The 17,035-nt window shown below is 30.2% G+C and overlaps 1 protein-coding gene and 1 long non-coding RNA gene across 3 annotated transcripts in view; one reads left to right on the top strand and one right to left on the bottom strand.

The window, feature by feature from the left end:
• Positions 1 to 72: 72 nt before the first annotated feature.
• On the bottom strand, positions 73 to 2,915 carry LOC116775767 (uncharacterized). The gene is made up of 3 exons (XR_004353859.2): positions 2,711 to 2,915; positions 2,041 to 2,160; positions 73 to 1,787 (listed from the first exon to the last, which is right to left on the bottom strand). It is a non-coding gene; the product is annotated as an uncharacterized LOC116775767 (long non-coding RNA).
• A 1,888-nt stretch (positions 2,916 to 4,803) lies between these two features.
• LOC116775589 (thyroid receptor-interacting protein 11) overlaps positions 4,804 to 17,035 on the top strand; it is a 29,626-nt gene continuing 17,394 nt past the window's right edge. The window contains exons 1-2 of one of the 2 annotated variants that reach the window (XM_032668504.2): positions 4,804 to 5,107; positions 11,054 to 11,107. In XM_032668504.2, coding sequence (XP_032524395.2) covers positions 4,937 to 5,107; positions 11,054 to 11,107 — 225 coding nt within the window. In that variant the 5' untranslated portion in view covers positions 4,804 to 4,936. Of the gene's footprint in view, positions 5,108 to 11,053; positions 11,108 to 13,631; positions 13,768 to 17,035 lie in introns of those variants that run through there. The other variant, XM_032668506.2, reaches the window with a different exon arrangement.

The following is a 17,035-nucleotide window of genomic DNA, read 5'->3' as shown; positions in this document are numbered from 1 at the left end:
CTAAAAGTATAAAAAGGTTTTTATTTCAGTGAGAGTTTAATTAACATACGAGTAAACAAAATTTTTATCGAATAACACTTATAATAAATACATTTTTATTAAAATTAAAATATGTCTAAAGTAAATATTATCACAGCGGGCAACATTTCAAGAAACACTAAACAATTATAATTACGTGACATTTAATGTGATCTAACTTCTAAGACTTTTGCGAGTATTCATTTAAATAAAACTATTATTTTAAAAAACTGGATAATCCCGACGTTTCGATTACTTTTCAGCAACCGTGGTCACGGGCAGACGAGATATAAACATCTCATTAAACGCGTAGTAAATCCGAAAAATATAGGTCTTATTTGCGTAACATTTATTTTTTTAAAAGATGTTTCTACTTACCTTCTCTATGGTAATGAACTTTACTAGGAATGAAACAATCAAATAGTTAGATAAAGTTATTACCTTTACAAAATTTATTTTCCACTTGCGCAATATATATCATCTATCAATTTTCTATGTAAAGGATTCTGGTACGACTATACAGGTACGACATACTCATACATAGAATTTACTTTATATAAATATGTAAATATATAATGCTTGAATGTAGACAATATTAGCATAATACATCCATATTCTCTAATAATGGTTTTATTTCTGTAAAGGTTCAAATGAATCTTGGGGTAAATCATAACAACGATATCTTTTGAATTCATTGATAAGAAAGAGCGAGTCTCAATTTTTTTTTTTTGTCAAAGAGATTATTTTTAATTTCTTTAAATTGTGACCTTATCTGTTTTACCTCTCTAAAATGAGTGACGGTCTTAATCTTAATTAATTTGAAGCTGTTACGCTTTTTTTAAATTTTAATTTTATCAGAATTAGTATAGATATTACAATAGTGAGAGTCGTAACGAGAATCGTTTACAAAAACAAATAAGTGTCTAGAATTTAACCTTGAAACACATTACAAGCACGACCAGTGTTATAAATACAGTACTGAAGCTTGTGCTTTTGTTATAAGATGTAGATCTGAAAACAATACCATAACGTACTGTGAAAAAAAACAGTAAATTGTTTTTATACAAAACAATGTTGATGTTAAATAATATTCACGCAGAGATTATTCGTGATATAAATATATATAAATCAAAATTCAAAATATCTTTGCAAAGGTGTATTGGCAATGGGTTAATGAATTTTTGATTATTTTTAAAGCATTTCTGTGTTTTCAGACGGTCTAAGCTCATTAAAAGATAAGAAAAATTCTACCATCACTCGTAACAAACATTCCAGAGAGTTTAATTATAGGTAAACCAAATACTATAGAGAAAATATTATGAACTCAATCAACTATCAATTGTTTCATTTTGCCTCGGAAAACATTTATTAAAAATTTAACGAACATATGTGTGTATGGCAACACCATTGTATGTATAAACTGTTGACTCCACAATACGAACACGGAACCTTGTGAAGATTCCTAATACCCCAAAAGAAGTGAGACAGCATTTCTATTCCAACATCGGCTCGATCATGTAATCCTATTCATTCGTCGGGGCGATCCTAATTGCCGGGATCGCCTCCTTTCTCCGAGGGAGTAAGTCCGGTCTTTGCCAGGACCGGCCAGTCGCTGGTGTGCCCTGTCCCTGACAGATCCGGGGTGCACCAACGTAGCGGCCGATGCCTTTCGCAGTGGTGTTAATGAGTAGGGACCTGCCCAGGTCGAGTCTCACACATCCTCTCGGGCCCCACCAAGGCCGGTGAGACGGCTCGTAAAAAGAGTTTCCCTACGTCATCAAAAAAAAAATGTAATCCTATTCATAGGTTAAAAGTTTTATAAATTGAATTTTGTTATAATATACGTATTTATGGCCAAAAAAATTCTAAGTATCCTTAAGAACTGACTGGCCGTGATTATTTATAACATAGCATTTTCAGTATCAGAGGTAATGATAATTAAATAAATAAATAAATGACGTGTCATCACGTTGAGTTCAGGAGGATTTATTGTCGCCTATGTCCATAACACGTTGAACATACCGGTTCTCGTCCGATCCCGAAGTTAAGCAACATAGGACATGGTTAATACTTGGATGGGTGACCGCCGTGACTTGCTAACGCAGATATTTTGTGTTATATCCATTCTCATATTTCCGATAACTAAGAGAAACAGAAGCAGGGAAACAATTCGTTGGCATATTTGTAACTAGACACGGAGTTTCTATATTCTATGTTATAACTATACGTTGCAAATTTAACAACATTCGATTGAATACCCGTTTTTTTATATATTTATTTCGAGTGTATTTAACAGCCGTGAAAGTTACCAAGAGTTTTAAGTTATTTTAGCAGGAGTGTTGCCAACTAAACTAACTTATCATGTTATTCCAAAGAAAATTTAACCACTGAAAATGTGTCAAGATATTCTCTAAAACTGGAAAAAAATCTTTTATCGGGATGAAAGTCACAGGTGACAGCGAAAGTTATGGTTTTTTTAGTAACAGTTAATACAACACGCTTAAATTTTTGTGAAATTGTGAATGTAAATTTTTTTAGAAAAAGAAAATAATCTGTTGGTGGCTCGTGCTAAGGAAATAATTAATGTTGACAATTGGTTCAATAGTCACATTGTTCTAAAGTAGAAAAACGACGATTTCCTAATCATTTGTATGATTTTTACTAATATATATTAAAAGAAAGTTATATTTACCCTATACGACTTTTTGGGGTTCATTTATTAATGTTAGTTATCAGATTATCACATCACATTTAGTTATCAAGAGATCATGTTTGCTGTAAAATAAGCGAATCATCGAGTAAAATATAGAAATCGTATCCGAAAAATATAGTTTTAGTTAAAATCTTCTGCTTTTTTTTGTATCTGACATATGTACTGAATTCCCTTCAGTTTTATGGAATTTACTTCACTATTTTACTTCGAAAGTTCTTCGCGGAAAGAGGTCAATGTCCATAAAGCTAAAAAGGGCGACAGCACAGACTCTTCAAAAAAGTCAAATTTAGGGATTAGATTTTTGCTCTCAAAGGTTTTTAATTATCTAGAATGAAATTGGCTTATCAGTGACTGACAGTATGGAATTCGTAGTAGTCAAAGGTCTTAATATTAAAAGATAATCTTCTAAAATAGCTGACTCATCGTTGAGCTGAAGTCATTGAGGAAAAAAGTGAAACTATGGAAGTAAGCTTCTTCATAATAAAGGCACTCGATCTGATCTGGACTAGCGCATTTCAATAGAAGTTGCCACCATATACATTACCAAAGGTATTATTCAGTCAGGATGCCAAATCTTTGGAACAATCATAAAGGTCGTTGTTGACGGTTCATGCAAAAACCCAAGGCCATTAATGTTAACATACCCCAAAGCTCACAACTATCACCGACGCCTTTCATAATGCATATCAACTATATGTTGCGAACCAGCAACATTCATTATTATGCATATGACAACACAGAGGATGATATAACGCTGGCCCAGCAAATGTCCTCAACAGGTGGAAGAGAGTAGTATAGGCTATACAGTTTCTTGGATCAAGTCTCTGAATGACGGATATCGGACTTAGTCGAATTGAACCCTAACAGGACACAGGTTTCCGCGATTTCTAACCTAAATAGATACCATTTTATGAAGATCTATTTCGCAACATTCCCTTAAACATCAGTGAGATCTTGGTGGTCGACATATCAAAGGAGGTCCAATTAAGGAGTCATTTACAAAGTAAAACTTTACTACCTTCCAAAAACATGAAGGGAACTGAATAGAGCGAGACAATATCTCACACTGGTACACTAATTTTTACTATACTAAACACAGGTCGCTCCCCAAACTAAGTATTGTTCTTATCTCTGTTATAATGTATTGGTGATACTAGCTATATCCATTTGATAAAGCACATCGCTGGGTAATTGACAACATTAACAATCATAATCTTACAGGCGAATTCTTTAATCATTAGGCATCTGCAGGCACGTAAGCTTACTTTTTGTGTACTACCGTCTGTGTAACATGGAGTGTTCGGAGGAATTATTATTCTTTTATGATTTGATACAGTTGTCCTTCAGTCGAAAATTGCCGAGAATGATGATGATGATGATAACGGTTAATACATTGATGAGAGACGATGAATTGACAACTAAACTTATTCTTTCACAGACATGTCCATTTCACTTTTCTATAGTGTCTAGTAAGTTTAAAGGAATACAAAACTTATCTATTCTATTTACTAAAGATATCTCACCAGTCTTATCAGTAAATAAAACATTGAATTGATTGAAACACAGGGTTTCAGAAACGTTGTTTGTAACGCAATTTCTTATTTCATAAACATAGTGTTAATAAATTCTTTATTCTCTAAATTAACGGTTTGGTGCTTTAGCAAATAGCATCAAAGCTAACACTTAGATTTTATTTGAATATTAAAATGCAGGCAGCTTTGAACCAGTCGAGCATTTTGATTTCGCTGAAATAATATATCGCACCAGGACAGATGGATTTAGATGCAATATATATAGCTAGATGTATCATTTACATAACTAGATATGTTGTTAGGCACATTGCCTTAATACGACAACTGAAAATATGTTCTTCTCACCTACCTCATTAGTTAGAACTAACTAATATTCATTTAATAGATCTACAAAAGTTACTTCAATATGCTAATTTATATATATTAGATTTCAGTCTTCTTATTTTATTAATGCAAATTTCTAGAAATAATTATATTTAATTTTAAGGAACGTATGTAAGTTGTCAGCTGTCACTGTTTTGTCAATGTGAAGTTCGTCTTGTTTTGCCAACTGGTCATCGTATTGTCAATGGCAAAATAATGCAATTTATTTATTGTTTACATCGGTGTTTCAACAATATTTTAAGACTTAATTATCCATTGTGATATGTGACAAAAATTTTATGTGTCTAAAATGTCGTGGCTTAATCTAAATCAAAGTTTAAACAGTCTTAAAGGACAGATTACAAACTTTGCTACAGAAGTTTTGTCCGAAGGTAGCTCCACGGTTAGCAACGATGAACAATCGAAGATTGATTCAGTGGGAAAGGATCTTCAAGAAAAATGCCGGAACCAGGAGCTAGAGGTATTTTTCAAGATGTTATTAACAAATGAAAATACATATACACTGACAGATGTTTGAAAAGGTTATGTTGAAATACATTAATATTGCAGTAGACTTGCATTACTTCGGTTTCTCTTATATTTGTAATAAAATACTTTATTATACCTAACCTATCGTAAATAATTGTCAAATAACTGAAATTAACACAAAAACTAAAAGAAAAACCCAGTTTCAGGAGTTGCATTGTTTTTTTTTATTATTTCATAATATTTTGACAAAGAAAAAATGGTTATAGGTAAATAGTTTAAACAATTAGGTGACCATTCTAATTGAAACTGATTTCAATATAGATAATAAAATGTTAAAAGTACACTGAAAAGATGTTGATCAAGGCCATTTATGATTGAATCTTGATGTTGCTATACTCTGTATAACCTAATCTATATTTAAATAAGTTAATATCTTTTAAAAAGCAGGTAAATATAATTCTAAGCTATTAATTACACAATTAAATTTATGCTAATAAGTCCTTAAAAAATATATCAAGATTTTTTTTCTTACACTACTAGCTTCAGTTGCGATCATTCACGAATTTGCTTTGCAAACCAATGTATGACGCCTTACATTATATGTCATAGAGTAAGATTGTTATAATTATGATGACTAAAAAATACATTCCAAAAAGTTTGTTTGTTATTTCATACTTTTTCATTTTAACATAATCTTTGTCAATAGAAAAGATTCTAACAATAATATCAATGTATTAAATATCAAAAATAATATTGTCTAGAATGACACAACTAATTTTGACTATGTTGTTTTCTACATATATTTATTAGTTCTGAGAGCTTGCTGTAATACAGTTTTTCATCTTCAACTGAGAGCTGTCGTCGTTCTACCACCAAGCTGTATTACTAAATTATTCAATTTCAACCTAGATCATTAACTAAGGTCAACTATTTTTCCTTACTCTCTAAGCTTATTCCAATGTTCACTCACACAAGTTGTGGGTGTGAGCGACTTATATATCATTTTGATATTATAAATAATAATAATTCTCATCCAAACTATTATCAGACCGAACAGTCTAGAGCTTTTTATTTGACAATGCCAATCTCTCTTTGAAGTTTTTTATTCTATTCTACAAAGTTTTTGTGCTTACAAACTGTCGATCGCTGTTTTTGTATAACATGTACAGTTATTTAGGAACATTCGGGCTTAGAGAAAGTATTATTTTCATGGAAAACTGTTGTTTATTGTCATTAAATATTATAACGTTTTCGAGATACATTTTACTATAACACATTATAATGTGTATTAGAATGAATTGACCTTATATTTTGTGTGTCATTTTAAATAGTTCATATTTTATTTGGGTATTATTTTATGTATGTTTATGTATTTTTTTGCATGCATGTATAATGCATGCAAGTAGTATGTCCATACTATAGCGTGTTGGTGTTGCAAGTGTAAAAAAATTTAATATCTTCTATATCAATAAAATATTCATTGTTGTTGTGTTAAACATGTGTTGGGTAAATGACATTGTCCACTTTAATATGTAACTTGCTCTCTCTCTCTCTTTCTTTCCACATATTTTTAATCCATCATACAATAGAGTATATATTAAATATATGTATTGAAATGTATACTAAGTAATACAAAGGCACTTCTCATTTATACATATGAAAGGTCTCAGCCCGACAGAAACTTGAAACTGTGTTACACTTAAATACATACTCCAACTATTGAAAGTTTAAGCTGGCGAGGACACGGCAAATAATAATCATTTGAAGTGTGATATTTAGAGCACATAGTGTAGGTAATAGTGTAATGAAGAAAAGGAAATTAATCTAAATTCAAAATATACATACAGATCAAAAGTTACACAGCATTCAACAATGAGAGATAAAAATATAATAAATTATCTATATCGCTATTATTGTGTTTCCGGTGCCATCTAGAACAGTCACTTAACAATGTTATTGCGCGTAATTTCGTTTAGCGCCATCTATTATCGAGTAGCTCAAAACTATAGTTAAATTTTACTAATTCCGTACCAGAAATTCTGTCAGTCAAATTTCCATTTTTCGACTTAGCTCATAAAAATGGTTTAAAGAAACAAAATATATTAGACATTGTATCTAAGTAAGTTTTTCTATGACGTGCTGACAAATGTACAGCACACAGACATTATAATTACTGTGAATATTTATGACGTTAAATCTGACGAATGAGGAATATATTAAATCTCTTGAAGAAAATAATTTCTTTGGTCTCACACGCTTGGTCTGTCTGGCCTTACAGCTACAAGTGCCAAGACATGTATCAATTCCTTCTGAACTGATCCACTTTTGGACCTAGATCTCATTAAGCCCGGTGGTGTCTTTCGACCTTAAACATAGTCTTTGAAACTTAAATACTATCATAATGAGATCTAAGATTTTCGCGAGTTTTATTCATTTAAATGAAACTAATATTTTTGGGATTAACTACGCGTGATTTATTTTTATAAAAATCTACATACTCCCGACGGTTCGGTTACTTTTCAGTAACCGTGATCACGGGCGGACGAGACATCACGTTAATCCGAAAAATATTAGTTTTATTTAAATTAAATACTATCAGTTTAAATTTCTGTAGTTATGTACACAATTCATTGCTTTTATCAATACCAATGACATTAAAATATTACTGAATAAGATCCTAAGGTGTTACTAACCGTATCTGTTTATCTTAATCATTACAATCTTAGTTTCTATTTGATTTATATATCTTTATATATGTATGTGTATATATATACTATTATATCTGTTTCCCAAGTCAGAAAAGTGTAAAGAGCTCTAACGCAGTGATACCCCGATGAGCTGTTTACGTTCTTATAAAATCGGTATGAACTATAAAGGTAAAATGTTTTTAAACATATGATAATTAAAAATGAATCTTAAGATTACAGAAAATTATACGAGTACTGGATTTTTATGTGAATATTGTTCGTTTTTATGTTAGCTATTCTGTCAGACTGAAGCTATACGTCAGGTACGTGAATATTATTCTACAAATCCTTAAGAAGTTTCGTCTCTTCTCTGAAACGAATTTAATACGATGGCTTTAAAAATAGCATTGTTATTTTTTAAAATATTAGAAATATGCGTGCATATTAAATTGAATGTTGATTATGCAGCATATGCTACACGTTCCCCGTCTGATATGCTATCGGGGCACCCCTGCCTGATAAAAGCATTTTTTTTATATAGAGTTAATCACATCCAGCTAGATTTTAATTTGGATCGATACGAGAGGGAACTGCCGACCCAATCGGGCCGCTATGATAAGCTGTTTCAATATTTAACAGATAAAAACTGGATTGAAGCGAGGATTTCACCGTTTATAATATAACGATACCTACATACATATATATATATATATATTCAATTTCGTCTTTTGTTATCCCATTATATATAAGGATCATAAAAATCTTTGACAATTAGATCCCTTATACATAATATATTTAGGTATTTAAGTTTTTCCATAGGGTTACTTCCCTGTGTCGTCAGATGAATGTTGTTTGAATCAGAGATCTACAACTTTGATACATGTAACAACTTTAGGTAGTGAAGGCTTTATTCAATGTCTCCAAGAAGTTTTCTCAGGAACAGTATCAACTACACACCCAACCTAAGAATTGTGTAAGTTTGTTTTTGTCATATTACATAAACAATTTTTTGACAAATCTGAATTAATTAGCTGTCTAAAATCTACAATAAGTTAATAGTATCTGTATTTCTTTTTTTATTCTTAGCTTAGTGAAATTCTTAAATGAAAAAAAAAAGATTCATCTTAGTCTTTCTGTAGTTCATTTAAACATATTTTAACTTTTTTCACTTTTGTTAATGCAGTCTAGTGACGTCCTATAATTATAATAATAACTTCATACAAGACAAAAGTTTACACTATGTATTATCCGCATGATTGCCAGCATACATGCATGTAAATTTAAAAATACATATGCATCGTTAGACGTTGCTTTATTTATTGAAAACGTACATACAGAGATTGAGATATAATCTATTTAAATATATTTTCATATATTATAGTCTTGAATTAATAATTAATTTCGGATCATCTATCATTTATTTCTGTATATCTAATATATAATTCTAACTGTCCTGTTGTTTTGTAAACAAAAACGTGTATAATATTTCGCACGTCTAAAGTACAATGGCCTAAAAACAAGATATATTTGTTATTCTAATCTTTGATCTGATTGAACTAAATCGACACTTCATGCTTAAACTTTTGGCGATACCTGACACTGACAGTTAATGATGACAGCCATTAGTCATCTGTCATAGGGCAGGACAAAGACAAAGAGAAGCAAAGTTAAAAGAAAAAAGACCATATATATTTTTTTTAAACTGCACTTTATTTCAATTCTATGATTTTAATACGAATTTTTTTAACCTATCTTAAAGACTACGCAAGTTTCTCTCAGGATATCCAAAAGAAAAGCTTTTGTAGTGAAGACGTAACTTTAAATAAAACATTATCGAAAGTTACAATGTTTTTTTTATATATTTTGGGAAACTATGTAATACATAAAGAATATTTAGATCATATTGTCTCGAGTAATTATTTATTAGAAAGTAAACAGTTTCTTGAATATATTATATGAATTTGGGAATTTCAAAAAAAAACAACATATAAATATATATGTAGTTTAAGTATAAAATTAAAAATCCCTTCTTTTCAGTTACTAATTAAGGAAAGCTAATAAAATGTGACAAATGTGAATTTTTATACATAACATTGGTGACGGTCATCTGACTCAGCGGTTAAAATGGTTTCAGTTATCCATCCAAAATTTCTGCAGTTCGTTTCCCGGTTCACAGGATCTGTATATAACCATACAATTTGATACCTGAAGAAAAGTACAATCTCTATATATATAAAATCCAACTATTGTACCCACAACACCAAGTTAGATAGATATAGCGGATAAAATTAAAAAATATCAATGTTTGATAATGGGTTAGACTTAACTGTCAATATTTACTTTAATTTGACTTAATAAAAATAATTTTCAATATAAAATATATTTAATATAAAACAATTTATAAAATACAAAGGCGGGGGCGCATTACGTAGATTGATAATATAATAGGTATTGTATACACAGGAAGAACGTCACGTAACTATGTACATATCATTAGGGTTTACAAAATATAAAAAATTAATGTAATATATTAATATTTAAATAAATTCTTACTATATAAATACATATGTAATTATCGTATAAGAAAAATGTATTATTTAATCGAAATTTGTTATTTATTTATAGGAATGTAACGATATTAGTTTATTGTTTTAACAATAGTATCGACAACCCTGACCGGCGATACAGCGAACAAAAAAACAAACTCACAACCACTTACGATGCGAATACATTTCACTGTGACCTATTGACGGTTCGCATTTAAATGATTTTATGAAATTTGAAATTTAAAACGCAAACGCCATCGCTTTGTCCAGTTTTTTTGTTACACGTAGATGTGATTTGTTAGTCAGATTTACTAATGAAATGTTAGACATTTCCCGGGTTCGATTCCTGTGGCTCACTGACAGAACATATACACCGGCTCTTCGATCTTCAAAGGAGAATAATGAAATAAAAATAATATTCATATCTGCTTACATAACTCTATTTGGTTATAAATAAAATAGATACAGTAGTTTTGGTTTTCGAGTAACGTACATAAATACACGTATAAACTTAGTCATTATTAGTTGATACATTTTTATAGCACGAGCATTGTTTTATTAAGGTAATTTTAAAAGATTTCTTGAACTCACTTTACCTATATATTATATTTTGGAGGCGTATTCTTATTCCAGAAACACAAAATTATTTATTCAAAGAAATGTATATAAGGTATATATAAATTAATTTATATTGTTTGTCTGCAGATTGCAGCTTTAAAAAAACAGAATGAAGACATGCAAGAGTTACTGCAAGCTGAGGTGAGTGACAAACATAGGTACATACAGATAATTTTAAAAATGTATACCATCTACGTCACTGTGCGAAATATATTTTTCTCCATAATAAAACGCTATGTTATTTGGGTAATAATAATAATTCGCATACGAAAACGTCCAGTTAAAGATAGGTAGGTATATAGGGACGTACTATAAGTCGATAGATATATATATGATTCTGTTATATAAAATATAAATTCTCTAAACAAATTTCAAGTATAGTTTGTGAGTAGAACCTTTACTTAATTCGATATGTTTAAACAATGACTCTCGAATGTTAAAGACCTCAAATTTTTTTATACGTTCTGTTTAATGAAACACTACGTGTATATGAATGTGGGTAGTTTGTAATTACCTAAAAACTGCTCAACGGATTTGTGTGAAAATTTACAAAACGATAGACAGAAGTCGAGAGAAAATTTGTCATATATATTATATGGATAAACAAATACATAATATCCGTCCGAATTTTTTTTTACCTATAATATATATTTTGTTGTTATGTTGTCCCTCCATTAGTTGTTAATACTTCCTTTCGTTTAAATTAACATTCCTTTTTATTTTGAAGTTCAAATCAACGTTTAAATAACTGTTTCCGGTCCCTTTTTTAAACGATCGATAAAATTTTATTTGACAAAAAAAATATGTTTAATTTGTGATTCGAAACTAAGTTTTTACATGTAAATAAATGTGCTCGTACGTACGCAAATTATTTTTAAATAAATCCAAGGAGTATTACTATATAAGGACCTATAGGTAATTGCAACGTCTCTTTTATCCTTAGTATATGCATGATCGACAAAACTGACAGTTTTATCGTTCGTCTATGACACATGAAGAAAATTATATTTTTCTTTACACATATATATACCTTACTAAGGTCTCTAGTAAAAGTTTTTTGGGGAAATATATCTTCGAATAAAATCGATTTTTCATTAACAGATTTGTTTTTATTTTTGTATTAATTTTTGTTTGTACACTTTTAAGTAACAAGTTTAAATCACTAATATAAGCCAGTCCGTCGTAACAAACTCCACGTCCGAGCGTTACTTGATAAAATTATTGATCGCATTTATAACTGATAAAGGGTATAAAAGAGATTGTTTGACTATTGGAAGCTTTGTTCGCTGCGTGGAAAGGGTGAGTGCTTTCTATGATCTATCTACTTACTATATATATATATATACATTTAAATTGGGTCTATATATATAATATTTATAAAACGTACCTATTCACTACGGTCGTTAGGTTGTATTCAAAATTATATTTATTCATACTTTGCTATCATTAACATTAAATGGAAGATAATGTTTTCATTTTCGACCCATCTTAAGTTCGTCAAAAATATATCATCCTAATTGTTCACTATCTAAAAAAGTAATATTATCCAGGTATACCAAATACATGTTTTGTCATTCTTCTCCTTTCACCCCAAACATAAAACCTTTTTCGTCTACAGCCCCTCCATATAATACCTCTTTGGTTGGAACTGTTTTAAAACTCTTTGAACTGCAGTGTGGAGCGCGTCGTCCTCGAATAATTGAATCTTATTCCATACAATTTGGTTCAAAGCTCAGGTCGGGTTCAATTATTTTATGTTATGTTAATGAAATGCTTTGGAGGTTAACATAACCTTCCTTTGAAATATATTCACTTATTTTGTAATGAATTTAAAGTATTTTATGCTCACAATGTTAATTATCAACCATTATTCGGGATATCTAGTTCGTGCGTGTACAGATATAAGTAAATAAAAATATGTAAATTTGCAATTATATGTTCGTCTACATAGAAATAACACTCGAGGTATTTGATTGAGATATAATTTGGTAATATCTCTACTAGTCAAAACTGAATTAACAAACAGACCATATATATTATATAATAGGGTAGAATTCAGTACCTGTACATAGTAAAAATATCTCACTTAAATATATATATATATATATATATATATATATATATATATACATACATATATTATGAGAAAGAGCGTTTTTTTTTCTTCGAATATATTTTTATTATAATCTGCTATACTTCAGATCTATCTATTTAAAGTGTTTTATTATTTTCATGCTCTCTTTGTATAATATATTGTTATTAGTTACTGAAACGTGTCTGTTTCGTCTGCGGAGACAGTAGTAAATATAAAATAAAGGTAATATACACGTTTTAGGAGGTAGGTTATATATTTAAAAAAAAAATCGAAATAATTTTGAGATTTATATAATCTGTGTCCCTAATTAGCATAACAAAATATGTATAATATAAAATTTCTGCATATCAATAGCGTCATTAGTCGAGAGTCAGCGATCGCCCAGGATGCTGTACTGATCTTTGACAGGTGATAGTATCTCTTGCATCTTCGTTGGTCGTGTGATGTGCATCTTCATGAAGGATTTCACACACACACACATACATACACAGTCACACACACATCACACTCGCACGTTATGCGCTTGTGTGTGTGGAGGCGTGTAACTCTGTAAGCGCAGGCGCCGCCTCAACAGTCAGTTGCGTTGTGGACGTCACAACGGTCGGACGTCTCGATCACTCGCAGCTATGAGGTTATTTAGTTGGTGCCAGTTCAAATAAGGTTATCGGTTTACGATTTTCGGGTAGGATATCCTCAAAAAATTTTGGTAAGTTTCTTTATTTGTCCTGATTGCTTAGTTTATGTTTGATTAGCGGGCCTCGTTTGCACAAGCTGTGTAATGTTTGGTTTTTATTTATTTTTCACTTATTTTCTTGAGTCACGTTGTTTGAACTCATGACATCACTTCGCTTCCTCAGTACCGAGTTAACTAATCGAGAAATGTAACATTTTTTTAAAGGGAAAAAAATCTGCTTATAAGCATTTACAGCAAATTTAAATTGTATTCTTTTGTGTTAAAACTAGTTACAAAATTAATTTCATTATCTAGCATTCGTTGTGACAGTATTTCCATCAGTATAACGATTACACTTAAATAATTATCACGCCAATTGCATCTATAGGAAATTACTATTCAAACATTGTAAAATCTAGTGATTACAAATAGTCTTTATTTCACAGCCATAGTACAGATAAAAGAATACATAAATGAAATAATTCCGTCACAGATATAGACGATATTAATATATATTCAAAATTTTAAAAGTTTTCGTTAATCACGTAAAATTTGCAATGGGAAAAGTCCAAAACAATCGGACAGACAAACGCTTTGAAATATATATAGACGTTGCTGTTATACAATCGTGTCAAGGAGATAGATGCAAGTAAATATTGTATTGTTAATTTTATATTAGTTATTTACAATATAACTCGGCGCTCCTCAAGGTTTTCGAACCTTACATATATACTAGATTAGTTAGTGGTGACACTTAGAATTTTTGATGATTTTATATAAAAAAATAATGATACCGATCCAATAACATGTTTAAACTAATATTCATATCACAACAATAGTGTTGTACTTAAAAATAATATTAAAACTAAAGTTGTTTCTTGGTAAATCCGTATGTCGTTGGAGGCATAGTTTTGGTGACACGGTTTAAGTAATATAATAAAAGCGTAATAGCTTCCAAGTAACTCGACGTGTAACTAGTTTTGTCGAGTGTCTCATCCGGGGAGTAGTGTGTGTTTTGAAAGTTAGTACATAGGACATTCATACAATCTGCTTAAAGAAATTCCTAAAACACTAATACGTGGTTAGGTGACAGAAAAAACTGAGCTAGTGTTACACTTTGGTACCAACCAGTAATTACTATTTGATGTCCAATGCAATCCTCTGCTGGTACATAGCCTCGGTTACCATATTTAATATACCCCCATAAACCTATAGATACCGTTCTTTATGTATTTCGTGATCCATGAAGCACTCAATAAACAGTTTCCGTTGCACGACTAGTTTTACATCTAATTTACCGCCATTAAAAATGTACCATTTAAAAATTTCCTATGCTTATAATGTATGCAGAATCTCTTTACAAATCCATTTTCATATTTATCCATCGTTGGAATTAAGACTCGAGGATAGTGACATTGAGCTAATATAAGAACCTCATTTCAATTTCAATAGCCAGGTAGCTATAAAATTATACATCTCAACAGCCTTTGTACACGCGATACAATTGTCTATAAAAAAATATATAATTTACGCCACGCTAGTCTCTATACGGACTCATAAGATTCTACTTTACTTCTAAATATATATATTTTTGTATTTCTATATAAATTCAAGTCAATCATAACCTACGGTTAGTATGTTAGTATCGTTTTAACTAATGTCGTGTTCAAACAAAGCCGCGGCCCAGACTAGTTCAAAACCTTTTTGTTCAAACACTGTATAAAATTATCTGTAATATTGTATCAGATGGAATATAGAATTACACAGCTGATCAAATTGATACGTTTATGGAATTGTAGATCTTATTTTGTTTTTAATAGAATTCATTTTTGTGTTCATCTGTAGTTGCTATGTCGTTCAGTAACTATAATATTTTATATGCTGTACCATAATACGATTTATAGCCCTTTGGAAGTGCAGTATATTTTCATACATTGTATTTTTCCAATGTTAGACATAAATTTGTCAAATTAGATAATGTATCAGTTGCTATGACGATCGAAGACAATTAAAATGTTTTAATTTGAGAATGTTTAAATATATCTTAATTACAAAACCAGCAATTAATGTCATTAAATTAATTCAGACGTTATCAGGACATAAGTTAGGAACACTTTCTATTATATAACAAAACACTTAGTTTTAATTTTTTTTTATCGTCCCGAGTGTAATTAGACAGAGCAAATAGAGCATAGAGGTTTAACACCTCCACAGATAACGAAACAAACGTGACAGCAAAAAAGGCGGGAAACAGACACCGTTACTTCTTTATCGGTGTCTTATCTGTACCATAATTTAAGGTAAAGGTTTTATAAAATTTAAAGCACAAAGGTTTTGTAAATACGTCTGTTTCTTATTTATTAAATTATATATATATATTTTTGTAATTACTTTGATTTTACAATGTATGTAGATTGTTCCGATGAAGCTGATCTCTCTTAACCATAGTAATTTAAAAACTATTTATAATATTATACAATAAAAAGGCATCTACGTATTCTTTTAAAATTGTTTTTCTTTTACGGCTAAGGCTAAACATATTCTTCTTCTGTACAACAAAAGAAACACTGAGATTGTTTTTTCATATAAGTAATCATTTGTGTTTTTCTCGTTTGTTGTCTATAACGTATGTATATTTATGAAACGCATTTTGTATTTTATGCAAGTTCTGAGTACTACATCTATATTATTTTTAAATATAATTCAACGCCGTTATGTTCAAATTATTTTATTCTGCCGATGTCGAACAATATTAAAAGGATTTAAAATGTAACATATTTTTATAATTTTAAGTATTGGCAACAATATTTCTTTTACAGCACTTAAAAAATATACAAAGTTAATACTTTAATTTAAATAACTTAAATCTGGCATGATTTAATTCAAATGGGAGATATGGAATGGAAAATTCATCGACACGAGCAGGATTCGAATCTTTGACATAAGTAATATCGCTGTACCGTTGCTTTGCCCGTTCAGCTGTTATGTTCTGACGTAAATCTGTGAATCAAGGCATATATATATATATATATTATGTAACTAAAATTTATTGCTTGCTCTTAACACACGTATTTTATGAAGCGCAAGACACACTCAACACGCCGGTTGATTGTTGTTGAAATAATTAAGGGCCGAAGTACTTGGACTTATTCATACCGACTCATGATGTTGAAGAATATTTATACTAAGCAACAATTAAATAATATGTATAGAGTTGTTTAGATCTTAATGGCATTATGTTAGACAGTGATGCAATTATGAATTTATTATCACCTCCATTTGTAAAATCCATTACTTTTTG

The sequence above is a fragment of the Danaus plexippus genome, chromosome 27 (assembly GCF_018135715.1).
Source record: "Danaus plexippus chromosome 27, MEX_DaPlex, whole genome shotgun sequence".
Lineage (NCBI taxonomy): Eukaryota > Metazoa > Arthropoda > Insecta > Lepidoptera > Nymphalidae > Danaus > Danaus plexippus.
Note: the sequence above shows the minus strand (reverse complement) of the source record. Positions and strands in the feature narration are given on the sequence as shown.